General features: G+C 44.5%; 1 protein-coding gene across 5 annotated transcripts in view; it reads left to right on the forward strand.

Annotated features, from left to right (window-relative positions):
* The first annotated feature begins 1,152 nt into the window (after window positions 1-1,152).
* The window catches only part of TSHZ2 (teashirt zinc finger homeobox 2), a 422,987-nt gene continuing 397,361 nt past the window's right edge, over window positions 1,153-26,778 (forward strand). For all 5 annotated transcript variants that reach the window (XM_036901945.2, XM_036901947.2, XM_057503094.1 and 2 more), the window contains exon 1: window positions 1,153-2,134. In XM_036901945.2, the coding sequence (XP_036757840.2) occupies window positions 2,095-2,134 (40 nt within the window). In that variant the 5' untranslated portion in view covers window positions 1,153-2,094. The remainder of the gene's footprint in view (window positions 2,135-26,778) is intronic.

The following is a 26,778-nucleotide window of genomic DNA, read 5'->3' on the forward strand; positions in this document are numbered from 1 at the left end:
CTTTCTCTGTTAATTGTTTGTTTCTCCCACTGGAACCAAGCTCCTGAAGGGCAGGGTCTAGGTTCAGACCTGTCCCCCGCACCTCAAGAGGTGCCTGACGCATAGCAGGGCTCAGGGATCACACATTGGTTGACATCTGTCTCAGCTCTGGTCACATCTGCTGCATTGAGTCTAGAGCCACCCCCTCTTTCAGGCACTGCCACAGAACCCAGTCTTAACATCTTCATAGAACTTACCACTTGTTGATTTGCTTATTTTTCATTCATCAACAAATATTTTATTGGCACCAAACTATACGTCTTTGTCCTTTGCCATCACTGGGTTATAACAATAAATAAAGGAGGCAAAAACCTATCCTTCCAACAAAGCTTATAATCTAGCAGGGAGTTATGACCATACACAAAGTAGAAAACTATATGTAGTATGTGTGGCATTGATAGGCCCAGTGGAAAAAAATAAAATGGAGAAATGGGATGGAGAGTTGGGGTGTGGGTGTATGTGTGTTCGTGAAATTCTAAGGAAGGTAGGCCTCTGGGAAAAGGTGATATTTAAGCAATGACTGGATATCTGAGGGTGACTTCTCCGCTCTCTGATTAGAATAAATGCTAAGAGGGTCAGGATCTTCCCGTTCTCTATGGCTGTTTGGTGTCCAGAACAGGCACATAGTAGGTGCTCAATTAATACTATTAAAACAAAGGGGAAAATGTGTGATTTAACTATCATTGAGGCAGACGGGAAATTTTTGTTTTCATGACCACCCACGGATTAGAAAGAAGTGGGGGGACCTGGCCTTAAATTTAAGTGATGGGGAGGACATCTTTGTGGTCAGATTAGGAGGCTTGGAGGACGGAGGTCGCCACTGGCCAAGGTGCCCTGCCCAGCCCCGCTGAAGCACCCCTAAGTGGGGGCTGCTCACGGCCCTGCTCGGCAGCTCCCCGACCCCCTGCGGCGCCCTTCCCGGTGGCCAAGTCGCGCCACCAGGCTGCCTCCTTTTGGTCCACGACCCAGAGCGGCTCAGCCCCGCCTGCGGGGTGTCGCCCGGTGCGCAGGGCGCACCTGGAGCCTCGGCACGCCGGAGCCCGCCCCCAGCCCTTTCCCGGCGGGGCACTGTCCCTTTAATACACTCCCTCTGCCTGGCGCTCTGCGGCTGGGGAGTAAATTTCTCCCTGTCATCAGGTCGCGGGGAGAGGAGGAGGGGTAGGAGGAGTTTGTTAATGTTCAGTTTGTTCAGCGGGATCGATGTTTGCTGGCATCGCCTCGCCCTGTCTTGTGTGTGTGAGTGTGTGTGTGTGAGTGTGTGTGTGTGTGCGCGCGCCCATATGGGGGGGTGAGTGTGTGAGAGGAAGGAGTGCGTGCGTGTGTGAGTGTCTGTGTGTGTCTGTGTGTGTGCGAGTGTGTGAGTGAGTGAATTCCAGATTTTCTGTCTTGCCCAAATCCGCGCCTGTCCGCTCGCACATCCCTCCCGGACGGGGAGCTGACGGCAGCCGCACACCGACAGCGAGCGACCCCCTCCGCGGCGCGGGGCCGCCATCGACCTCGGCGAGGAGGAGGAGGGACAGGAGGGACAGGAGACGGCAGACGGGGAAGAAGAAGAAGAAACCGCCGCCTTCCCGGGATTGCCTTTTTTTCCCCCTTATCTTTACGCGCGCGTGTGCGTGCGGCGCGTGTGCGCCCCTCGCCCCTTCCATCCGAACGCGGTCTTGGATGTTTAATAAAGAAATCAAGTGTCTCCACAGTCACCAAAAAAAAAAAACAAGCAAAAAACAAAACCAAAAAAACCAAAAATTTCCAAAAAGCAAAAACAAAAAGAGAGGAAAAAAAAATCCAAAACAAACAAACAAACAAGGCAGAAAACCAACCTCTACTTGAGACCTGCCGGCACGAGCCCCCCCGGGCCTGCCACCCAGAGAGGGGGGTCTCCGGCCCGTGGCGGAGGAGTGGCAGGGGGGCTCGTCGGGGGGACCGAGGCCGAGCGACGCCCCAGGAGCCACCGGGCAGGAGGCGGAGGCGCCCCGGAGCGGCGAGAGAGACAGCGGGCCCCGCGCGCGGCCCGGGGCCGGGGCGCCAGGAGCGGGACTGGAGCGGAGCAGAGCGATGCCCAGGAGGAAGCAGCAGGCACCCCGGCGGGCGGCAGGTAAGAGAATCGGCTCCGCCTCGGGGCCGCCGGCCGGGCCGCCCTGCGCGCCGCGGGCGCCCCAGGACGCCACCCCCTGAGCTGTCGGGGGCGCTCGCTCCGGGGTCCCCGCTCGGCCCGGCTGATGCCCCCTTCTCCTCTTTCGCCTTCTGCCCTGTCCCAGTCCTCCCCTTCCCGGGCTCCAGCTGGGTGGGGGGGAAGCTATCCCACCAGCCTTTCCTCCTTAAACTTTCTTTCCTCCACCCTCTACCCCACCCCTAACTTTCTCCCACTCTGTTCCTTGCCTCCCGGGCCAAGGCTGGGTTGAGAATTTGGGGTGCGGAGCAGGGCGACCGGCCTTCCACCCCCGCATCCCTCCGCGTGGTCAGTGCCAGTGGCTTCTGGCCTCGAGGGACAGCATTTCCTCTCGCTGGGGTTTGGGGCGCTCAAGTGTGAGATGCCCAAGCCCCGTGCCGCCGGCTGGCTTTGGGGCGAGCAATGGGAGTTCAGCTTTGATCGCCAAGGTGGAAAAAACCACCCGGGAAAGGAATGAGCCTTTGAATATGTTTTCTGAAAGGATCCGCGTTTGGAAATCTAATCAACATTCTCCCTTCTCTTAAAAAGACAAAAAAGAAAAAAAAATTCCCATAGAACACTGAAACAGCTCTGGATTTTCTTTGCCCAGAGAGAGTCGCAAACTTTGTAAATTGATTTACTTGGAAGGAACTATCCCATCTGAATCCCTACTTCCCTGCCCAACCCCCCCCCCCCAAAATACGAACAGATTAATGGATCAGTACAATAGACCTTCTAAAGGATTTTTTTTTCTTTTGGGTTGCTTAATTGCTTTTTTAATAGTATGCTGGGGTTTTGTTTCTCGGAAGTGTAATATGAAAGTTCATTTTTCTCCTGCCAGACCCACCCACTGAAAAATCAGCTTTCCCCTTGATTGCTAGTTTTGATTTGACATTTGATTGATCACCTGTCATCTCACTGCCTTTGATCTATTCATTCTTGATATATATCAATAAATCACTCACCATGGTAACTCAGAGTGCCTGTGACGCAAGCCTTGCCCTCTAGATTCAGAGCCAGACATGCACAATTATTATCTTGTTTGGCTTTTAAGGTGGGTGTTTTTATTTCTTTGTGTCCTTTAGTTGAATCAGGGCTTTAAGCGAGAAGCTTAAGTTTGTTTTGTTTTGTTTTGTTTTGTTCCACCTCTGTCTTTACCCTCCCGCTTTCGGCAGCACTGTTAAGGCTGGTCTTCTGCAGACCTCCCACAGCATCTCCTTCTCTTCTAACGGAGAGACACTTCAGAGAGAAGTTCAGTGGAACACGTTCATAAACTTTGCAAAGACACTCTTAGAACAAATCCAAAGTTAGTTGCAAATCCAGGCAAAGCGGGTGTTTGTGTCTGAACAGCTGGACCACTGAGCTTATCCCCCATCGCGGCCTGAGTCCAGTTGGAATGGCAGTACATGTGCTTGTAAATATCCAGTTATCTTCCCTTGTGAGTGCAGAAGTGCTTCCCTAACCGTGCAGAGACTGGTTCAGATTGCATGGGGAAATATCATTTATAAAACTTTGATACATGTATCTTCCAATTGTTTCCCTAAGAGCAAAATTAGTAGAATATTTTTGGTGCTGTATGTATTTATTTAGAACTTGCCTAGTGAGGTGTTCTTTTTCCAACTCTAGCTACTTCTTTTGGAGACAGTTTCTCTCTCCTATCCCATCCCTTTCTACATTTAACTCACTTACATTTTTTAAAACTCAGATTGCTTTGCAATCTGACAGCACTGGGGTATGTGCATTGGCTGTCTAGACCCTGGAAGAGGAAGCCTGCTTCTTCTAGTTCTGGCAACAGAAGTTTAAGTGTAGCTAGATCATTAGAGATAACGTCCTTATTGTTGTCCCAAAAGAGAACCCTGGGCAACAGTCCAGCAAGAAGTGATACTGCCCTGAAAATTACTCTTTTTTTTTTTTTCCCCTTGTTGTTCCGGTAAAGGCCATCAACAAGTAGGCAGTAATTTAAATTACCAGAATGACTGGACATGTCTTCTTTGGTAAGCTCATTACAAAAAGTGCATTGCTCAGAATTGCACTGCTTTGATTATAATTATCCTCTGATCAATGAGGATCCAGGTGTACGTAACACCATGCTGTATCACATTATTTAAATTAGCTCCTTTTCATTACGCTGATATGTAGCCGAGCTGGCTATTTACTGTAGTGTGTGTGCATGTGTGTTTGTGTGTGTGTGTTAGAAAGTTGTGGCTGGAGTTTCAGTTTTCTGGCCTATTGTATTCCTAGTGTCTTTTTATATGTTTGTTTTAATGGCTTTTATTTTTTTCACTGAAAGAAGTGGAAAGCCTTGTCAAGGGAGTAATTCATTTCATACAGAGAGGCCCCTCTTACGGTATTTATTTGCTCACATATTAATAAAGTGAATATTTTTTCATGCAGTGTTTCTTTCCTCGGAAGTCGGCCATGCTGTACCCTGTTTTAGCTGAGGTGGCGGCTCCCAAGTGAAGTTAGCCACTTTGGGGTTCTTGAGTCAGTTACCATCCAAGGCAAAAGGGAAGGTGGGCTCTAGCATTGTAGCCGTACTGACTTTTGTCACTGCTCAAAATTAAACACAATGCACAACTGTAAGTAATTATTCCCACGGACTGATGTTGAAAGCTTGATTTCTAGCTTGATTAATGAATAATGTAAGATAGAAAAAGCCTGAGAGTGAATCAGAGCTGAGCCTCTCTTTCCCAAGAACTGTTCGAGGCAATTTGATTCCTTTGCATTATTAGTTTTAAGTTCCATGTTTCACGGAATCCATTACAGAACTTTCTAATAAAGCAGGTATGCGGATAGAATGAATGAGATGATATTATAAGTGATAGGGAATTTTCATCTTTATGTGCTATATTCCTCCTCCCTTTAAGGGAAGAGATGTAAGGTAGGCAGTTCTGTTTAAGGAAACAGCTAAGTCCGAACATTTCCCTCCGAAATGTCATTCTTCCTGGCTTTTTCTAAAGCCACGCTATTCTACCATACTATTACTTCAGGCAAGAAGAAAAGTTTATAAAGCAGCCTATAGCACCCCAGGGGCTTGTGTATGTGTGAGTGTGTGTGTGTGCTGGCGCTTCCTTGGATGTATATTTCACTCACTCTAAAATGTATCCACTTTTACCTAAGAATATTGCATGATTCTGTACTAGCATTTTTTCCCTCTATCCATTTTAGCCGAGGTAAAGAAGATGGCAGAAAGGTAAAATAAAGCAGAACAATGTTTCATTTGTATTTTGCAGGATGCAGAGTAGTTAAAATTTTTAAATTGAAGACTCACACTGCCAGCTCTCCTATTTTCTGCCATATATTGCAGCCTCTGTATACAGACATGTGTAATACATATTTTATTTCACCATTCCGAACTATAGTTTTTATATAATGCCAGCCAATTGCAATAGAAGGCAAAATCTTTGGGGATCGTATACAGGTGAATATCTAATGTATATATAAATTATAGGATTCTGCTCCTGTGCCCCGCAGAGAGAGTACATGTTTCCTTCATGCTGACTCTCAGAAGCATTCTGATAATCCAGATCTAAGGAAAGTCTTGCAGGAAAGAACAGCTCTCTCAATTTATTTTGTTTATTTAATATGGAGATGAATAATGCAGATTTTGTTTTCATGAATGTCCTTGTGTGGCAGTAAACATTAGACTATTAGCAATCATTACTTAAAAGTTGCAATTTGCACCTTAATAGCACAGGTTATTTACATGGGAAACATATTCAGCAGGGACAATTCTGAATACTGTGATAGGAGTAGAAATGACCTGAGCGATCTCCTTTCCAAGCTCCTGCTAGCAAGGACTGGATTAACTGGTGAGGGCTAGGCAAACTCAACCAGCAGGGCAGGGAGAAGGCAGGCAGCTGGGGGTGAAGTTTACGTTTAATTTACTGGCAGGTGGGATAGGGTTCAAGAGAATAAGAATCCGGGTGGAGTCCCCGACCCTGACACTCTCACTTTGTTTAAACATACTTCAGAAACACAAGTTCTCATCTTTAAGATTTAAATACTGCATGCCATAGACCCCATTCACTTACCCAAACAGTAAGGTTTTAACAGATGAATGGAAAAAATACACACACACACACACACACACACGCGCGCAAGGGTCTTAGTAGCCTGAACTGTTTTGGCTATTCTTGTTTTTTTTAAAGCAGTTCCCTGGAAAAGGAAGGACAGATACCTTGAAACTGCATCCTCCACCCAGTGTTTTGGATGGAAATTGATTACTTAAGTGGTCCTTCCCACTCCCCTCCTGATTTCTTTCTCCCACCTCTCACCTCACTCTTAAAGACCCAGATTGAATGGGACATCTCAAAAGCCCATTTGTTTTAGGCATTTATTGATTTCATTTTTAATCTGCCATATCAGGACACAATACATTAACCCTAATCAGCAGATTGCAAGTGACAGGGCGTTCTAGTGGAAGCTCGGTAAGGGAGAGGGGGCTCTGAGAAACTTTTCCACAATGAAAATCTTGAGGCTTGGGGGTTGGAGAGTGGGTGCTACTTTTGAGGAGGGTAAAAGCAGTCATCAGAAATACTATGCATTTATTTTTCCACCACCTTGCATTTATTTTTCTCCAAGTCACCTAGATTCTACTGCTCCAATTTGGAAAACCTTCACAGCCAACAAATACCTCCTAGGCATCTTTAGCAAATCTGTCCCTGGAAGCATCTCACCTTTTGTCACATTCTTCAACACAGACTTATGCTTTCATTTCATCCCATCTGAGTTCTCACTCATTTGACTGAATTTCTCCAACTGGATAATACCTGGGTTGATCTATTTATCTCTCCAGTGGCTTGGGAATTGTACTCTCAACAGAGCAGGCTTTAAAGGGACACCAAGCCTGGCAGTATTTAAGGCCGTAAAAATGATGCACTTCTGCTCATCTCTACAGCTGGGCTTAGGAAAATCAGCCGAAAGAAAACCTGGGCCTTATTGGTGTTTGTGCTTGGTCTGTACTTAGCTGACACAAGTTAAATGTCCAGAGTAGAGCTTCCCATCCGTCACTGTATTGTACCATCAATTTTATTTAGGTATGTCATGGTCTGGGAAGACTCAGCCACTATTTCAAAGGCAATGCCTGTGTCCACCCAAGTTCCCTTTAAAAAGCACAGAATTGCCTAACAAATTCTATATTAAGACCAGGCATACACAGAGTATCATTTCCGTTTGATGCAACGTCAGTTGGAAATACATTAAACTAACAGACAGTGTCTTGCATCGCTTCCCTGAAGCAGTGCTTTTTCATTACATATTTAATTACAATCAAATTGAGCGATTTTATAAAAAAAAAAGTCAGTGATATTAAAAGAAGCTTGGCACACAAATCATTTTATTGCTTTGCAGTTGAGAATGCTGTTATGTTTTTATTTATTTGGGAGAAATTTATTTTCATTTTCTAATGTTGTAAGAAATGCAGGATGTCTTTTCCTGTACTCTGGAGCAGGGACATCTCATCCTTCTGCCTTCATTGAGCCTGCTCACCCTGGAGGAGGTTTTTATATCCATCTTTCAGTAATTTGTAATACTTTGTATTTTTAAAAATTATTTTAAGTTTCATAAGGTCCATTTAAAGTTAGAAATTCTCTTGTTCCTTCGGGTGACCTTTGGCGAGCCGCTCTTTGATTATGAATGAGCTTAGTCATGCCAGCCACGTAAGAAATAACCTGATCAAGAGTGTTTGCTTGATTGCTAGATATTGCAGTAAAAAAAGCCACTATATATTTAAAGGCCTCTATCATATAACATTATTTACACTGGATGTGGAATTTCTGGTTTTTTTTCCCTACTACTGACCTTGAGTCACTTGTATAGGAACTTTTTTCAGAGGAAAGGATAGGGTTTTTAAGTGGGTTTCAAGATACACTGGGTCTTTAAGAAATTATAGTAAAAATTTAGAGACTTTAGAGCCCACATATCCACTTCCGGTGAATGTCTGCAAACACATAGGAGAGCGACTCTGCCCGCACATGGTTTTGCATGTAACCTGCACGTTAATCTGCAGTGTCTCCAGCACTGTGACTATATTTGTGTTGCTCGTTTTGTCAGAGAAACCATCACAAGGGTATTGGGCTCAGGTCCTTTGCAAAGACATATACAGGAACAGACACAGAAAAGAAATCTGAGACGCAAGAGGGAATTGCTGATAGATTTGTTTCCAAAGCAAAACTCCGTGGGTGACGTGATTAAGTAATTCGGTAGGGTTTGAAAATCATCAAAATAGCCAGGTGGAATTTTCAATTGTAGCCTTTCTCAATCTTTAGCATTCCCTCTCCAGAAAAAGATGTCCTCTGGGCATCCACAAACACTTTGTGATGTCAAAGCAAGGCTTAAAATTGTTTAAGATTTCAGAAATGACATTTTAGGAGGCACTACTAGATAATCCTATTATTAATATATCAATATTATTTAGAAATGCTTAACAACAGGGAAATGCACGATGCGAAACTTTGGGAGATATTGAGTTTAGAGAAATTACATGGAAAAATAATACCTGGATCACATTTGAAAGCATTTGTCTTGAATTTTGCTCATCTAAATGACAGATCTCTTTCCATCTGTGTTACTTAAAAAAAATTTTCAGTATCGCCATTTCTACTACCCAACCTCCAGCAGGGCCTGATAAAGTTCTCTCTGGATGTATAAAGATATAGGGCGTGATCGTTCGCATTCCTTTTAAAAAAAACAGTATAAGAAAACCAAATGTGGACGTGCAAACTAAAGTAAAATCCCAACAAGCTCGATAGCATAGCTAGCTCAGGGTTCAAGATCGAAACTTTGTTTGGCAGGGTAAGAAGAAAATAGCATTGCATTTTAACTACACATCTCCCCTTGGCAAATGGGAAGCAGTGAAGCACGGAAGATTTTTAAGGAGCTTTTCAGCTCTTTTGCATCTCTCTCCAAAGACTAATTTAATTGAAAGCTGTAGTGTCCATTTATGCTAAAGGGAAAGCCTCATGTTTTTATAAAGCTGCTAGATACGAAGGTGGGGTTAAAAAAAAAAAGTGTTCTGCAGTTTCTGTTAGTGCAAAAATTAAGATCATTGGTCTTAATTAGTTGAGTGTGTTCAGAACTGAATGGTCTGAAATCACCCCTGAGCTTTCTTCTTAAAGCTACATCTAAGTCACATGGACATCACATAGTTCTGATATTAAGGTGGGCAGAACACAGTTACTGTTTTTAATGAAAATAGTTACAAAGGGCAGAATGAGATAAGAACGGAGTTGTCAGCAGCCATGCTGTTTGTAGTGAATTTGGAAGAAACTTCCCCAATGTTTTACTATATCATGAAAAATCCATGAAATCTGGTGACCTGGGAGATACAAAAAGGAGACAGCAGGTCAAGGTCCTCTAGAGGGGAGAAATAGCATGTGTAAGCGAGAGCAACAGCATATAAATATTTCTATAAACTGCAAGGAGCTTACTTTAAATCACGTCAGTTTATCGGATTCTTAGTATTTTCTGTGTATTCAGAAGCCTCTGTCCTCTACCCAAGGGAGATATGAACAGCTTCTGGCCAAGATGATGCTCTAGAGCAGAGTTAAATCTACTCTATGCGTTCGGTACCATCCGGTACAGAAGAAATGCCGAAATGAAAAGCTATAAGCATGTTTTATATCAGCATTGCCGGTGGCTATTCCCCTTTATTAGAAAGTTGGGTACATGGCATCATGCTGCTTCTTGTTTTCCCTCCTGAGATTAGGTTTGAGATCGTGGATGGAGCTGTGGAACAGGAGCGGGTGACTTGGGTTCTGGTCCTGGCTCTGCCTTGGCTGCTTATGTGGCCCTGGGCAAGCTCAAGAGAGATACCTTACTCAAAGGATAAGAATGTGTTTGGGAGTCAGACTGACCCACATTCAAATCCTGCGTCTATTTCCTTTTGGCCATGTAAACTTGGCCAAGGTGCTCAAATCACTGCCCCCCACTTCCCATTCTACATGGTGGGGGTACTCAGTTCTTCTTCAGTAAGGCACAGGTTTTTTGAAAAGATTAGATGTAACTAGGGCTGTAAAAGTGTGCTAAACCTATGAGGGGTCACGCCTAACAGTGTCAGTGTGTCTTTCCCTTGATAGCCAGACCTTGAAAAATTTATATCAGAAGGGAAACAAGCCACCTACTGATTATCATAGGACTAGGGCGTCAGAGCTGGGAAGAAATCAGACGTGGGTGCCTTTTGGTTTATAAAACTGGAAATACACTGAGTAGTGCTTTAGCCTCTTCTGAGAATGACTCATGCTGGGCTGGTTGGAGTCCTGCACCAGCTCAGAAAAATGTTTCTTTCCCCAAGAAATAGTAATTATGGTCCAAGCAACAGCAACTGTAACAGCACAGATAATCTTGTGTTGTAAGCGCTTATTGGGTAACAGGCACTTCACCAAGGCCCTATATATTTGGCATTCATTCATTTAAACAACAGTTCTTTTTGAGTCCCTACTATGTGCCAGGTCCTGCTCTGATCACTTGCATCCCCAGTGTTAATGGATGGGTTCACGGGTGATCCCATGGGATTTTACCCTTCATTTGGGAGAATCTAGCAAAGATACAAGTAAATTAACAAAGGAAAAAAGGATACTTTTCCTAGAGAGAAAAGCTCCATGGTGACCATAGTTGTATAAAAGCAAAAGTGTGGGATTAGCAGTTAGGGTAACATTAGCGTTGGTGGTCAGGTGAGACCGGCAGGGGACATCTGAGCTAAGTCTTATCCTTGAGACATTCCTATGTGTGAGATGCTACTGTCATCCCTATTTTACTAATGGGGATCTGAGTAACCTGCAGAGAAGCACATTCAAGGTCATGCAGTGGCCGGCTGAGTTTTGAACTCCCTGCTTCCAGGACCCAGGCACTTACTCCACTGGGATACTCCATCTAGAAGAGCCATAGCAGCTTGCCAAGGAGGGACCCTCAGTTCCCGTTATCCTTTCAGTGCATCTGCTGGGGTGTCTAGGCCTGTAGGGAGGGTGCTAAGAACACTGGATGCTGCCCTTAGTGGAGTCTCCAGATAGGAACTTTGGGCCATGTTTCACAGAGGAAGGCGATTCCTCCTTGAGTGTCCATGCATATGTGTGTGCATTCATGTGTTCATTCATCCAGCCAATGTTGACTGTCCACCTACCGGATCCTGGGATATTGCAGCAGGAAAAGCCCCTGTCCTCACACAGCTAATATTCTTGTGGGTGAGACCAAAAAGCAAAGGAATAAATAAATAATAATATTAAATTAGTTGTAAGTGCATTTCACAAAAATAAATCAGGGTGAATGGGTACCAAGTGATGGGAGGGTTGTCAGGGGTGGGATTTCTCAGGTGCTAATATTTGATCAGAGCAAAAAGTAAGGGTCTAGCCAAGCGCCGATCTGGGAGGGGCATTCTTGAAGGTTGAAGCAGTGGACGCCTAAGGTGAGAACTGGCTTGCATCTGAGTCATGAGGAAGAGGCTGCTTGGCTGGAGCAGACGGACACAGGGGAGAGTGCTTTGAAGTGAGGCAGGAGATGCAGGCAGGGGCAGGTTGTGGGTGGCCTTCTAGACTTGATTCTAAGTGTGATGGGGTCCATTGGAGGGGGTCAAGCAGGGAAGTGATGTGATCTGCTTGGGCTCTTAGTAGAACATTGGCACTTGCTTGATTTTGCAGGTGGTGGCAGACTGAGGGGTGTTTATCCACCCCGTCTACTTACCCTGCCCCTCAGTAGTGGTGAGTAGGATGCTGAGAATGATAGAAAGAAAGTCTCATTCCTAGTCTTTTTGGAGGGATTGATGGGTGCTGGGATGGATGCTGTCTGTGAGGCTATGGAGCAGCAAATGGTAAGAGCCAAGCAAATCTGGGCTCCATTTGTAGTTCCTGGCTACTTAACCAGCCAGAAGTGTGCTTTGAGGGCTGTTCCTTACCCATGCTGTGTCTCAGTTTCCTCATCTGCCAAATGGGGCCATGAGTTCTCCTCTCATATTCTGCTTGTGCCAATTAGGTTGGGTGATGTAGATAAAACGCTTGGTGCAGTCCTGCTGACTCTGGATCTTCTTCATAAATGAACGGTGTGGTTCTCTTCCCACTGTTATTTTTTCTGTAGGAATTCCAGGAGACATCTAAGCACTTAAATTAGTCCTTGGTACCAATTAGGCACTTTAAATATTTCCTGTTTAATGAATAAATGAAGCCGTATTACTTTGTATACTAATTAATTACTTTTGAGTATAAGGATCTCTTTTACACATCTAAAACTTTTTTGTCATACCTGTATACCAATCCTGATCATAGCTGGACTTCGGATATTTATCATTTTAGGAGATATTAGTGACAAAATGACAGTGGTGAACTTGTATTTTGTTCATGACATCATCTGCTGTCAGTTGAAGAGCAGTGATTCACCTTTTTGCAGTATTATTTATTAACCTGATAGGCAGTGTGGGCTTGTGATATGGATTTGTAGACTTCTTCCTTCATTAAGCCGAGACCCGCGGATGGGGCATGGCTGATGGAGGGAAAGGGGTTGAGGACCCTCGTTCCTGACCCCCCAGTTGGCCTCTCCCTCTGCTCCCCAGGGGCCCAAAGCCTCCTAGGGTTTGGCAGCTCTCACCCTCCCCCACTGGCAAACCTGTGCTCATCCCCTCAGGCCCCAAGGCGGCATAGCTTAGGCATCGTTAAGCTAATAGGAGGAGGCTACAGGCTGTTTCCTGGTAACGCCTTCTTCATTTTTTAATTGTCACCTTCAGATAAGTGTCTGAGAAAGGGAAGAAGGGAGGCTGGCTGGTGCCTGTTAAGGTATATCTTAGGACAAAGGGATTTGGGATGGCGAGAGCATCTGAATGTTTGCAGCGGCCTTTATAGAACCAATGTTAGGGAAGGTCCACTGGACACCAGGTACCATGGGAGCTGGTGAACTACAGCCTCCAGTACGGTCGGCAAAGGCCTGTCTTCTGGAAGCTTACATTTAGGGAGGCAGGCAGGTCACAAATAAGCCAGCAGACACGTGTGTCACATCATGTCAGGGTGTGGTATGTGCAACAGAGAAACTTAAAGGAGGGTGAGGGGTGGAGCTTGCAGGAGAGTGCTGTGTCAGAGAAGATAGAGGGCCTGGAGAGACTTCTGCAGAAGTGACTCTGCAACTGGGTTCTGAGTGAGGCGGAAGGGAGAGAAGTGCCACCCTCGGGGGAAGGCAGTTCCGGGCATGCCTAGAAGTGTGGCTGGAGTGGCGGTGTGTTGGGGGTTGCAGCTCTGGGGGAGCAACAGGGAGGCTGGGGCTTGGAGGGCAAGGGATCCTGGAGGAGGGGTAGGTAGGCTTCAAACCTCTAGGACCAGGAACACTGGAAGGAGGGGGTTCTAACCAAAATGGGGAGCCTTAGCGTGTGAGGGAGCAGGAGCGACACAGGATCTGACTTCGGTTTTCACGGCATCTTTCTGGCTGCAGTCTTACTCACCAGGGACCAAGACTGCAAGCAGGCCGACCACTTCGGAAGTATCTAGTCAGAAGTGGTGATAACTTGGACCAGACTGATGGCGGGAGAGGTGGGAAATTTGGTCCAAAGGGAGACACCAAGATGTGCAGGAAATGGCAGGTGGCCCTGTGAGCAGAAACAAGGACTACCCTGAAAGCTGTACATGCACGCCTGGCTGTGTTTATCCTGCGAGTATCTTCTCTAATCCTTCTTTTATTTCTCCTCCTCATCATGAGAGGGTTCTTACTGAAAATTGTCAGTCTATCCTTCTCTGAGCCCAAGTGGAAACAAAGGGGAGTGTCTGGAGCCACATTTATTCTAGAACTGACCGCAGAGGGGATGAGGCCTTTCTCTGCAGAGCACATTTCCTGAAGCCCTACGATCACCTCTTCATCCATTTCCCCACCCCCGTCATGCAGGGCAGTGTCAGGGCGGACCCTGGAGTCAGACGCGCACCGGTCAGTTTTTCTCCAGTGGGTCATTGCCTCACTGTATGACCTTAGGCACTTCTACCTGCAAGAACTTGAATTTCCTCTAATAAAAGGACTCATCTCATTGGGTTTCTACAAGGATTAATTGAGGTAAATCAGATTACGTGCTTAGCACAGTGCCTGGTACGTGGTAAGCAGTCAGTAAATCTGGTCATTACATTAACAAGCTAATAATCCTCTCCATGCCTCGATTTCCTTATCAGTAAGGTACGCGTAATGAAAACTCCTTCTTGGGTTGTTGGCAGAAGCAAGGTATGAACACCTGCAAAGCACTTAGAACAGTGCCTTGTACATAGTAAGCACTCAATAAAAGTTAAATTTAAAAATCATCACCATGACTGTGAGCCTGTAACCATGAAGGGAACTTCTGTCTTATTTGCTCTATGTCCACAGAACCTAGCACACAGCTGGGGCTCAGCACATGTTGTCTGAAAGAATGAATGAATGAATGATGGTTTTTAGGAGTGAAAGTGACCAACCCAAGGACACGAAGGGGCGTCTCTGCGGGGACCACTCACTCTCCCTGTCACCTCCTCCATTGCAGGCTCCTGTCTTCTCTACCCAAGCCTGTCCTGGTTTCATTTCATTTAATGAGGAAAGCGATCCCATCCCTGAACGTTTGTCTAAAGTCACAGTTGCCCCATTCTGGGCTGGCATGCCGCCGGTGGTAGTTATAAGTGGCACCGAGTCACACACAAAGTGGAAACAAGGTCTTTTTTGCAGCATTTCAACCCCTCTGATTTAATGAAGAAGGAAATCTCATTCGGTGTTAGCCTGTCTTAAACACCTCTCTCCTGCTTGTTTATCAGAAAGAGCAGACCTCAAATTTAGAGACTTTTGAAAGCAACAGTATCCAGTGAAATGTGAAATAGCAGTACTTGGATTTTCATTGTCTGATTATCATCACTTATGGGAAATGACACTGGTTTTCCATTGACTGTAGTGATACAGCTTTTCATTTTAAGATAAAATTATGTAAGTAAAGAAAAGAGGGAACCCTTGTAAGGAAATATATAAAGAAAGCAATAGTCTGAGGGGAGGATGTTGTACAAACTGTGCAGATGGGACAGCGTGACTGCATATGAGGGCACCGTGGACGCCCGGGCCTGGGGAGAAAAGGGGTTCAGGGCCAGCTGTGAGCAAGGGCTGCCGAGTCACACTCAGGTCAGAAAAACGCCCGGAAGACAGAGGTTTTCATTAAAACTTCAAAAACTTTGAAAACCAGAAGGAACTTCCCCTCCCAGGATATCAGAGAGAAACTCCGGAATGTCTTTTATTCACCCAGGAACTGTTGCAAATACGGAGGGACTGGGGATAAAGTTCTGGTTTTGCATCTGGAAGGGAGCAGTGGTTCTCAACCTTTATTTGGTTGAAAGAACTTGTTACAATGCAAATTTGCAGATTCCCAGGCCACAGGCTAGTGGTTCTGACTCCAAAGGAAGGGGGTTGAGGCCTGTGAATTTGCATTTTATTTACTCAGTATGGCTTTGACTTAGAGCACATGGGAGAAAATCTGGGCTCCTTCCTCCTCCAGCTCCTCCTCTCTCTCTCTCTCTCTCTCTCTCTCTCTCTCTCTCAATTCCAAATGCCAATGCATTTAAACATTTTAAAAGTGGTTTGGGGGGTCCATTTTCACTTTCGGCTTTTAGTCAACAGAAAAAAGTATAAGAATTCTCTTCTCTCTCATTCTTTCATGGAAATTGCATGTGTTTTTAGAAATGGGGGGACCGTTTTCCCTCATGTATTTCAACAGGAGATGCGTCCATTTATGCATTTGTCTACCTGGTCACAGCACGAACCATCAGAACCCAGAGAATCCCATGGCTAAAAGGGCGAGAGACAAGCAATCTGGCAAATATACGGGCGCCCCATCCGCTTAGGAGCAGGCTGGGAACCTGGGCACCAGACCCAAGAGGCAAGAAAGAAACGTGCAGTCACGCAGAGCCGGCTATTTATTTTGTACAGTCACTACAGACCTGGACCCTCTATATAGGATGAGACGGCAGAAAACCTGTCTTCATTCTTTGGAGCCTCTCCACCTTTCATATTTTCTCTGACTGTCTTCCATGAGGCTTTTTCCTTTTTTCTTTGTTGATTCCCTCCCTTTTGTTTGCTTACTCCTTCCAGTAATTGGACTTCCAAGCCTTTTCTGTATAGCACCTGTGCCTCCATGGATAAGTGTGATAAAAACAATGATGGTGACCATGAGGGAGAGGGTGGTAATCCTAATTTTCATTGTCATAAGGGCTGCCATGCATATGTCACTATCAGTGCCATGCGCTGACCTTCATGACACTAAACCCAAAGTCTACACTCAGTAGTGAACGTTTACCAAATATTGACTACATACAGGTGGTGTCCATAAAGTATCTCCCCACCGCATCCCGAAAGCCAGATAGTATTATTATTAATGGCCCATTGAAGAGATAAGGAAATTAAGTCTGGGAAATTTAAAATAGCTTGAAGATAACACAAGCTTTTAGAAAAGATATTGAAACCCAGGACTGCTTATCAGAGTCCAAGTACTCAGACACCGTTTTGTTGCTTCTCACAGGATTTAATGCTTAATAGCAAAGAGTCACATAAATAAACCTTCACAGTTTGATATAGGTATGAGCAAGCTCAGGGCATGAACTGAAATTTAATGTTTCCTCTAGGTTGAAGTAAGTCAATTGTGGGCAGAGAGAAAAAAATAGTATTGTCTTGTCTATCTAAATCCCTAAACAGCATCTTTAAAAGTTGAGCCTATGAAGATTAAAAAAAAAAAAAAAGGCATTTTTAAAACCTCTTGAGCCTTCCACAAGGGCATTTTTCTAAGTCCCTTTCTGTTTCATGAAATGAAAGTAGGAAAAAACATGAAAACCCCCAAGACAGTCCATCTGGGGTGTCTCAGTAAGTGGTCGTGCTCACCGGCTTCCTATAGCATCCTTGAGGACGTGCCCTCAAGTCAGACGCTGCTCATCTGTTCCCCATAAATCTCTCAGAGGCTCCATGACTCTTACTGGCCATCAGAAATACGCAACACATGCAGTGACACTAAACCATTATTTATTTTAGCAAATGAAAATCTACCATCACAGATTTCCCCTTTCGAATCCCTCACAATATTTATGGTCAAGGTCTCTAAAGGTGTTTCTTTCTTGTAAGTATTTAATTATAGGTGACATTTAAATGAGTACTCTGAGTGATATGGGGGAAAAAAAGATGATTGGGAAATTCAAGGGGTCGGATCTCCAGGGAAAACCGTCGCTTACAACAGAAATCACAATAGGATCTTTCTGGAAAAAGAAACCAACCATTGTTTTTAGTGGTTGCTGTTATTTTTAAATATGGGTGGCCGTTTGAAACAAACCTTTGTAATAATACCAGGTTTGGCAAACTGCCTGGCCATCTGATTTGTGGTTATTTTTTAATGAGAAATGGAATGAAATTATCATCCCATTTTATGGTCTTTAACCCAAATATTTTCTTTATTGCTATTCAATGGGAATAATGGATCAGATGGAACAGAAGAACTGCCCATAGTAAAATGAGCTTATTTCATTTGATCTGTGAATTTTACACAGAAAGGGAATTCAACTTTATAAAGTTACATCATCTTTGAACACCAAACTTAAAAACTGTGTTCCTCAGCCCTGTAAAATAGGCATAAAGGACAATGCTTACTTCCAAACGCGATTACAAGGATTTAAAAGGTGATGCTTGTTCAGTACTTAGAAGAGTGCTTGGTACATAACCAGTGTCCAACAAATATTGTTACTTTCCCTTCACTCTCTCTCCAGGAACAGGTACAGTGAAGAATTTGGGGTGTATATCTTCCATATTTATAGTTTTACCTGCATAAATATGTAGCCACAAGCATTAGTATTATTTTGTATGTGTTTACATTTTTTTGTGTAAATAGTTTCACACTGTCTTTTGCAACTTGGTTTTTAAATTCTATGTTTAGGCTCTATCCAGGTATAAATATCTAAGTATGTAGGTAAGCAGGTAGAGAAAATATGCTTAAAATAGGTATTGCTAATTCCTTTTATCATGCTGTATAATATTCCACCACAAGAATTTATATATTTATTCATTTATCAACTCCTCTGTTAATAGATGTTCAGCTTATTTTAAAGTTTTCACTCTTACATGCAATCCTATACTAAGTATTCATGGGAATTTTTATTATTGTCACATGTGAAATTTACATACAGAAAAACAGTTGTGTGAATTTTACTACTGTTAGCAAGAGAATCAGTAGAGAAAAAAATAAACATTGTTGAAATAGCTAATATTTCATACTTTGAACATTCTTAGTATCTTTTATTTAAATGAACACTTTCTTACCAAAAGTTAACTGGATAATTTGTACCTAGTAGGCACTTGTGAAAACATCTGTTTGAAGTAAGTAAACTGAACATAAATAAAGTATGTCCGTAAGCACAATAATGAGTGAAATTCAGCCATCAACATGGCTTGAATCCCAAGTACATCAAGAAAACTGTCTTCAGCTGCCTTGCAGTGGGGAACAGACAAAAGTAAAAAGAAAAGCATGACTAGCATAAAGAAACTGCATTTGTCTTCAGAGTGCATAATGGATGGAGCTTCAGAGCTGGACAACTTAACTGCTGCCAGAGCTCTGTGGCAGGGGGAGGGTGTTAAATCTGAGAGCACAGGGTTAGGAAAGGAAAGACCCTTGGATTTCATTTGTCAGTATTGCAAGTTGAATCATTAACAATGGTCAGTCCTCAGTTTAACATGTTAAGCAGGTAAACTGCAGTTTGTATTGAGGCATCAAACATGTATTGAGCAAACAGCTAGGTCTTAGGGGTAGAAATATCAATAGGATAGAACCCCAGGGCGAGAGGGTCCGTGTGGTAGCAGGTGCTTTTCACAGCCAAGGCCGGCAGCATCCTTAGAATGTGTGTGTGTGTTGGGATCCGTTATTCGTGTGTGTGTAAGTTGAGTGTCTGAACGTATAGCTTGGGTGTGTGTGCATGTGTGTTTATATGTGCCCTGGGTCTGTTTTATTGTGGATGTGAGTTGTGACTGTGTGTATGTTATGTGTGTTGTGGATGTTTGTTTCATGTACAGCTGGGTTAGGTATGTTGTAGGTGTCAATGTGTATGTCTGGGGAGGAGGGGAGAGTATACAAAGCCCTTATTATGCATGCATTTTGTATCCGTGGTGGATATAGTGTGGGTACTTATTCCCACCAAGGCCAAGCAACTAATGGAATCACCCAAAGCTCCTCAGGGTTTTCCCCATGAACATGAAGCCAGTGTCACAGCGTATGTCCCCAGGGGTATCTCTGTGGCCCTGGCCCTGCCCTGGTATGGCCCTTGGTGAGAGGGAAGAAAAGCCATAGTTATACCAATGTCCCTGTGCAGGAAAATTGCACTAGATGGGAAAGGAATCAGGGACAGAGGCCACAGGGAAGCAGGCCCTACGCCCTGTGTGATTTCTGTTCCCTTGTCTGTGTTACACCACATCAGGGATTGATCTTTCAGATCCTGAGGGCCCTTTCTTTCGCTGTACCTTGAACACAGTAGGTGTTTTGTTGAATGAATGAATGAATGAATGAATGGATGTTATCTAAGGTTCCTGGAGCCTTTGGTCTATTTAGATACCAGGTTATTTATGCCCACTGGGCTGAATATGGGGTTCTTAGTGAATGTCGTTGAATAAATAAATGAATGCACGCACATTACCTAAGTGAACACTTGCTGATCTCAGAAGCAGGCTAACCATCATACGAAAACAGTTCCCTGGTGGGGTTTTTATTCTTCCTCTGCTGATCCCACGGGAGCACCTTGTCTGCTGTCCCCTTGGTTTAATTATTGTTCTCTGAGATCAGCATGGCAGCCCTTCTGTTTACTGTCAAACTGTAGCCACAAGTGGAGAAATAAAGAATGGTGGGGGGGAGAAAAATCTCCATAATCCAGGTATGGGAACTTCCCCAAAGATATTTTTCTTTTCAGAGAGGTGAAAGGCAGGTGGAAAAGTTGAGGATATGAGTTTCCAAACTTGACAAACACATAAACCAACAAAATTGTGGTGCTGCTTCCATAAATGTTTAATAAGTTTTATCATCTTGTGACTGAGGTTAAACAAATGTGAGTCCTTTGAGGAATTATTTACTGGAAGCAGAGTTATAGCATCAACATCTGTGTTTCCAATCATTTAGATGAGGAATAGCTCAAATAAATCATGAGTAAGTTCCACAAAACAACTTCTGTATTATTATCTCCGGAGAAGAATAATGTAAGTAACTCTCTCTTGGTGCCCTCTCTATGGGAATCTGGACATTTTTGGGGGGTTAGACTTCTCTTTTTTTTATTCATTTCATTATCTTCAAAGAATACATCTTTGCTTTTTTGTGGAAAGTTACCATAAAAACATCCACAATAGAAGGACTTAGAAATTTCTCTCAGGCACTCTGGCTATTTCAGCCAACATTCTCATTTGGGAATGGGCTAACAGTTCCAATATATAACATCCATATAATTTAACCTCATAAATTTCTTTTTTCTTCACAGTGATGTAATGGGGAGACTGACCTGGAGTTTGTAAATGTTCCCTGCTCACTGCATTCCCCCGGGCAGCAAAACATTCTAGACAGTGTTTTATGTGCCCTGATTAAAATATAACGTATTCTTGCATTTCCTGTGGACTGACCTGTTAGTACTCTTAGCAGAACATTTAAGAAACACAGAGATGTTTTCAAATGTGTAACAATGTACTGTGTGAGGTGGGGTTTTTTTTTTTTCCCCCTCTTCTTTAAACAATGATCTGATTTTCATTTTAGACCACAATCCCCAGAGCATCCACTCCACAAGAGAAGTTTTGTGCTTTAGTTTAACTTTTGAATCTGCCCCTGCACTCTGATAAATAAACAGGAAAATTTGTTTCTAACTCCAGTTTGAATCCTCAGGCACGTTCTTTGAACTGCTCTCCTGCATCAAATAGGAGAAATTGGACACATTAGTAGGGAGTCACCCAAGATAGAAGAGTAGCAATGGAAACTTACAGCCTTCTTTATTAAAAGAAAAAATACTTAAATAAAATGATGGGCAGGGCTTCCTATAGTTCTCACGTCATGAAAACAACAGCTGTGACAAACAGTACATTGAGCAAACCATTTGTGGTTCAAGATGTTTTGATTCTCCATGGGAGAAACACAGAGTGAAAGTAAAAGGCAGGCCTTGCTTCCAGAGGAGCAAAGAAAAATGCATGGGGTGAGGACATTAGGGCCAACACTGATTCTGCTATGGAGCTCTTCCAGGTATGACTGTCCTTTCAGGAATAGTATGAAAGAGGCTTGGAGACTGCATGGGAGGAGAGGGGCGGGCTGCAGCAGGTTTGCAGGAGATAAGTCCCCTGAAAGGAACGTATGTGTTTGATAGTCATTCTTTTCTTCATTCAACAGCCTTTATTAATTTCTGTTATTTTCAAGGCCCTGTGCTGTATGTCAGGGCTACAGGGATGAAAGAGGGATGGCCCCTGTCTTGAAAGGTTAGAAATTGAGTGCCTAGAATAAAGCCAGGGAGGGTAAGTTGGATGGATGGATGGATGGATGGATGGATGGGTGAGTTGGTGGATGGATAGACGGATGAGTGGGTGGGTAGGATGGATGGATGGATGGATGGATGGATGGATGGATGGATGGGTAAGTGGGTAGATGGATAGATGGATGAGTGGGTGGGTAGGATGGATGGATGGATGGATGGATGGATGGATGGATGGATGGATGGATGGATGGATGGATGGAAGGAAGGGTGAGTGGGTAGATGGATAGATGGATGGGTAGATGGGTGGATGGGTTAATGAATGGGTGGATGGGTGGATGGATGGATGGATGGATGGATGGACAGATGAATGGACGGATGGATGGATGGATGGATGAAGATGATCTATGACTCACCAGGAACTCAAGGCCATTTCTGTTTGTATGTTTGTTCATTCGTTTCTGGATCTAATTGCTGATCTGCCCAGATTTTATGCCAGGCAGCCCCTGACATTGTCATTAGTGATAGTTCCCTGACTTCTTTTCCGACTAATCCTTCCTGAACACATGTCCCTTCTTCCTTGCACACACTAGCCCCTGCTCAGCTCTATGAGCAGTAACTTGCTGTGAAAATTTCTGGATTTGCCCCTGGTGAGCCACTCTGAGTCTTTTTCACTGCCCCTCACAACCCTTAATGGAACCAACCTTTCCTTTGTTTCCTCCCTGAAACAATGCTAAGCAGACTCATTCACATTAACTGACCGTCCGCTCCATGCCAGGTGTCGTCCCAGATGCTTTACACCCACCTGACTTCATTTAGCCTTCCTCTCAACTGAGAAGGCAGAACATGCTGCTGATATCCCCATTTTCCAGATAAGGAAACCGAGGCACAGAGCTGTGAACTGATTTGCCCACATAGCTATAGTGGAACCAAGATTTAAAACCAAGTATGTTTAACTCCAAAGCCACACATAGCACCTCCGAAAGCCAAATTTTTACATCGACGAATCCTACTCTAGCCTGTGATAAATTACACACCATCTTCGTGACTCAGCTGAGCCCCAGCCTGGGTACCTGTGGTCACAGATACCCGAGGGTGGGTGTGGAGACAGGTCTCTCTGACTCTGCTTGCCTGCATTCCCACACAGGTGGTCACAGTGGTCACCTGGCAGCATCTGAGAGCTTAGCAGCTCTGGCAGAAGAGGGCACTCCTTCAGAGGACCCCCAGCAAATGCCCGAGGGTTTACATTGGCTCAGTGGGTTTGCAAGACCCACCCTGAACCAATCTATGACCTCTGATCAGCCTCCCATCCCCAGGTACACATCTCAAGCTACAACGGGTAGCAGAGGCTAGAGATCATTTTCTAAAATCAAGGTGATATTAGCAAAAAATAAGGGAAAATGGATACCGGGCTGGCAAAGTCAATAGTTGTACACTATATACTCTGAAGGGTTGCAACCAGTCACCTTGAACTCAGACGGAGTAAGGTTCAAGTTGAGGTTGTTATTTACTTTCTGTCTGATCTTGGCCAAGTTATTTAACCTTCTAAGCAGCACCAGTTGCTTAGTTTAACAAAAAATTCCCCTGGTACTGCATGAAGTTATCAGGTGGATTATATAGATATTGTATATAGTGTGTTTAATGAATGCTTGGCACGTAATAAGCTCTCAATAAATGTTAGTCACTGTGGTGGTCGTGGAGGTGATAGTGACCAGCAGCGTGAGGACTGCTAGAATGACAATGTGTCGTGTCTTTAGAGAAAGAGATATATTCTTTTGAGGTCTTTGTTTATGCTCCTGGGCACACAGTTTAATAAGCAGGCTTACATAAGTGGAAGGAGAGGAGAAATACAACTCCTAGAATGAGCCAGCAGGACTGAAAGAAGCACATTTTAAGTCTAGCTCTCGGTAGCTTCTTTTTAGTTAGGGCCAAAAGTTCTTCACAACTTGCCTTTCATTTCCTTTCAGGTTTTGATTTATTTATTAATTAGGCAAAATGGGAATTGACGAGCCTGAAATGATAAAGATGCTCATGATTTAAAAAAATGTTTATGTGTGTCAGGAATGAAAGATGCGGCGAGGTTGAACGAGAGAAAAATTACTGTGTCAAAGTCAGCCGGAGGATTCCTACTTTCCCAGGATAACAAAGGTGGTAAAATATGGGCATTCGGTGACTGAGAAAGTTAGAGTTTGTCAGATTTCTTTTATTGTATTGGGACTTGGTCGCAGAGGATCTGGGTGGATGGCAATTTGCTTTTGTGCAGAAAAACCGAAATACCAACACGTATTGTGCATTTGAGGCTCAGAGAAGCCTTTTCTGTCGCATCTTATTCTTCTGCATAGTGGTGTTTCTTGTCTGCTGGCACATCAAAGGAAACTGTGTTTACCTGTGCGTACAGCTCTCTACCTGTGGCACACATTTGCTCCTGGCTGAATTATATGTGTATCAGAAGCTATGGGTCCTGGCTGCTGGCGATTCGTCCATGGCATATATATTGCTCTGTAGAAACCATTCCTGGTTGCTAACCCCTCACTTGCTGCCTTACACAAGCTGCTGGCAAGGGTAATTATACTTAATAGGAGCCACCTTTGATTTAAAGCTGCAGAGGTGAGTGATTAAACTGAGCTGTAAGCACTGGGGGGTGGCACACAACCTTTGTTTGGGGACATACTTTGGGAGCAGCTGGGATTGCTTACAAGAGCAATGTTTCTTGGGCCTGTATTTGTCACCCAGATTGCCTTAGAAAGACAATCAGTAGACCTGGGAGAGATGCACTGAAGGCTCTGTGTGGGAGGCTGTTTTCCTCTTTCTGTCCTCCCAAATGGCGCTGCAGTGGGCCATGCCTCCCAGCCTCATCTGCCCTGGCTCCCGTGCTCGTGTGCTGAGCCCATGGCCTGCCCACTGGCTCCTTGCTGATCGCCTCCACTGGCAGTCTCAGCCCCAACAGGAACAGCCCTGCCTGGTGGATGGGCCTTCTGGGCTCGTCTAATCCCATAGCCTTTGGGTGCAAGAGAAGTCTGCATCTGCTCAGGCACCATCAGCGATAACCAAAGCGTCCAAGTCCTTTACTCCTTTAATTATTGAATTTGAGATGATTTAATGTAAGATTTCATTCCAACCCTATGTGTGGCTATCATTGCACTTCAAAGGATATTTATCAATGTGTGTGTGTGTGTGTGTGTGTGTGTGTGTGTGTGTGTTTATCTCAAGCCTAGCTTGGTTGAAAAAAGAAGACCCATGTGCTGCCAGTCCCCCGAGTTGCTGAACTGCAGCACCCAAGCCCCGGGGTACCTGCTTCATGGCAACACCAGCTGGACCTGGGGTTGATGTACATGTCAGCAAACTGGCTGGGGAAGAGCACCAACTCCATCTGAACTTTTCAGGCTTCCGGAGGATTCCCAAGCCCCAGGCCAAGGGCGTGGCTTCATGTCAGCAGCAAGATGGGTTCACACAGTCCAAAGGGATCTTAGGAAAATATCCTCACCTGAAAAACCCTGCTCTTAGGATGGAGTCACGGCTTAAAATCTTCGTGCTCACAATGTGGTCTGTGGCCAGGCAGCGCTGGCATCTCCAGGGAGCTTGTTAGAAATGCAGATTCTCGGGCCCTGCCCGCTGACAAAGAATCAGCATTTTAACAAGGTGTGCGGGGATTTGGGAGCACATTATGTTTGAGAAGAGCTGGCCTACAGGCCCCTGAATGGTTGACATGATACCCCCATTCCGTACTCCCCCACTCTGGCTTTGCTCTGTCCTTGTTACCACCCAGCTGTTGTCTGGGTCTGGCTAACAAATTCACATAGCTTAGGTCTTGGCCTGAGTACCACTTTCTTGAGGAGACTTTTTTAGGCAAGGTCAGATCCACTCCCCTCCCCAGTATTGGCCTGAAGATACCACATATTTCACAGCTTTGCTCTTTTCAGCATTGACGTTTTATGATTCTTGGTTTATTCCATTCCCACCCGTCTCTCCCCCAGCAGACAGTGAGTGCCATGGAGGCAGGGCCCATGACTGGTTTTATCACCCCTATGTCCTAAGGCCCCAGCTTTGCAGCCAGCACATGGGAGATGCTCATGAAGCATTTGTCCAACAAACAGATGCATGTTATCAGGCTTCACAATGAGGGCTATTAGCAGCACACTGCTTGCTACTCAGTTTCCCTCTGTAGGAATTGTCAGAAAATTTCTAGGACTGTCTTCTCTTTATTCAATGTCAAGTGATAAGAAAACCAATGCAACAGAGCTCCTACTAGTGTATGAAACTTTGCCCACGCATTGAGCATTATCCTATTTAATACAGTATTTTATAAATGAGTAAACTGAGGCTTAAAGCAATCATTTCAGATTAAATTGCAAGGGGGTGGCAGGACCAGAAGACACGTTCCCCTCTCAGCTCCAACACAAAGAGGTTGGGGACATATACTGTGCCGTGGGCTGGCCACCAGCTTGGCTCACCAAGAAGTACAGAGTTCCCTGTTCATTCCATTAGAGCAGGTCCTTCCTGGAGACACCTACTGCAGGCTACGCACTGTTCTAGGCTGTGGGAACTGCAGTGAGCAAAACGTCTCAGGTTCTCATGGGGCGGAGCCAGCATATGTTGACGATGCAATGAATGAAAAGGGCTGAGAAGAAAAATCAAGCAAAAGGATGGAAGGTGAGGAAGAGGGACTGCCTTACAGCATCTTTGCCTCCTTTACAGCTGCATCCCCGGCTGTTAGTTCAAGGCCTGGCACATAATAGGTGCTCAGTTAACATCAGTTGTCAACTGAGTAACAGAGGGAATCCACTATTTACAAAGGGGCTGGGCACTAATTGTGTTGTATGTAACCATAAAACAACAGAGAAAATGGGCCCATTTGGGGACTGGAATTTCTGACTCTGTCGTCCAGATTATGTGTTCTCTAAGAGATTATGCATTCTCTAAGCTGCAAGTTTGTGGTTTGAGTCATCAGACTCACTTCTAGAACCTGCAGGAAAAAACACCAAGCTCACCTTATTCCTTCAGCAAATTTTGGAATTAGGATTTCTGGAAGAGGGACTCAGCATGTGTTTTTAAAAATAACCCCGTGGTTGAGGCTGATCTGCATAAAAGGTTGAGAAACACTGACCCAACCGGCTGAAATCATAACACCGTCGATCATTTCTTGAGCGCTCACTGTGTACCAGGCAGAGCGTCCAG

This window comes from Manis pentadactyla, chromosome 5, assembly GCF_030020395.1.
Source record: "Manis pentadactyla isolate mManPen7 chromosome 5, mManPen7.hap1, whole genome shotgun sequence".
Lineage (NCBI taxonomy): Eukaryota > Metazoa > Chordata > Mammalia > Pholidota > Manidae > Manis > Manis pentadactyla.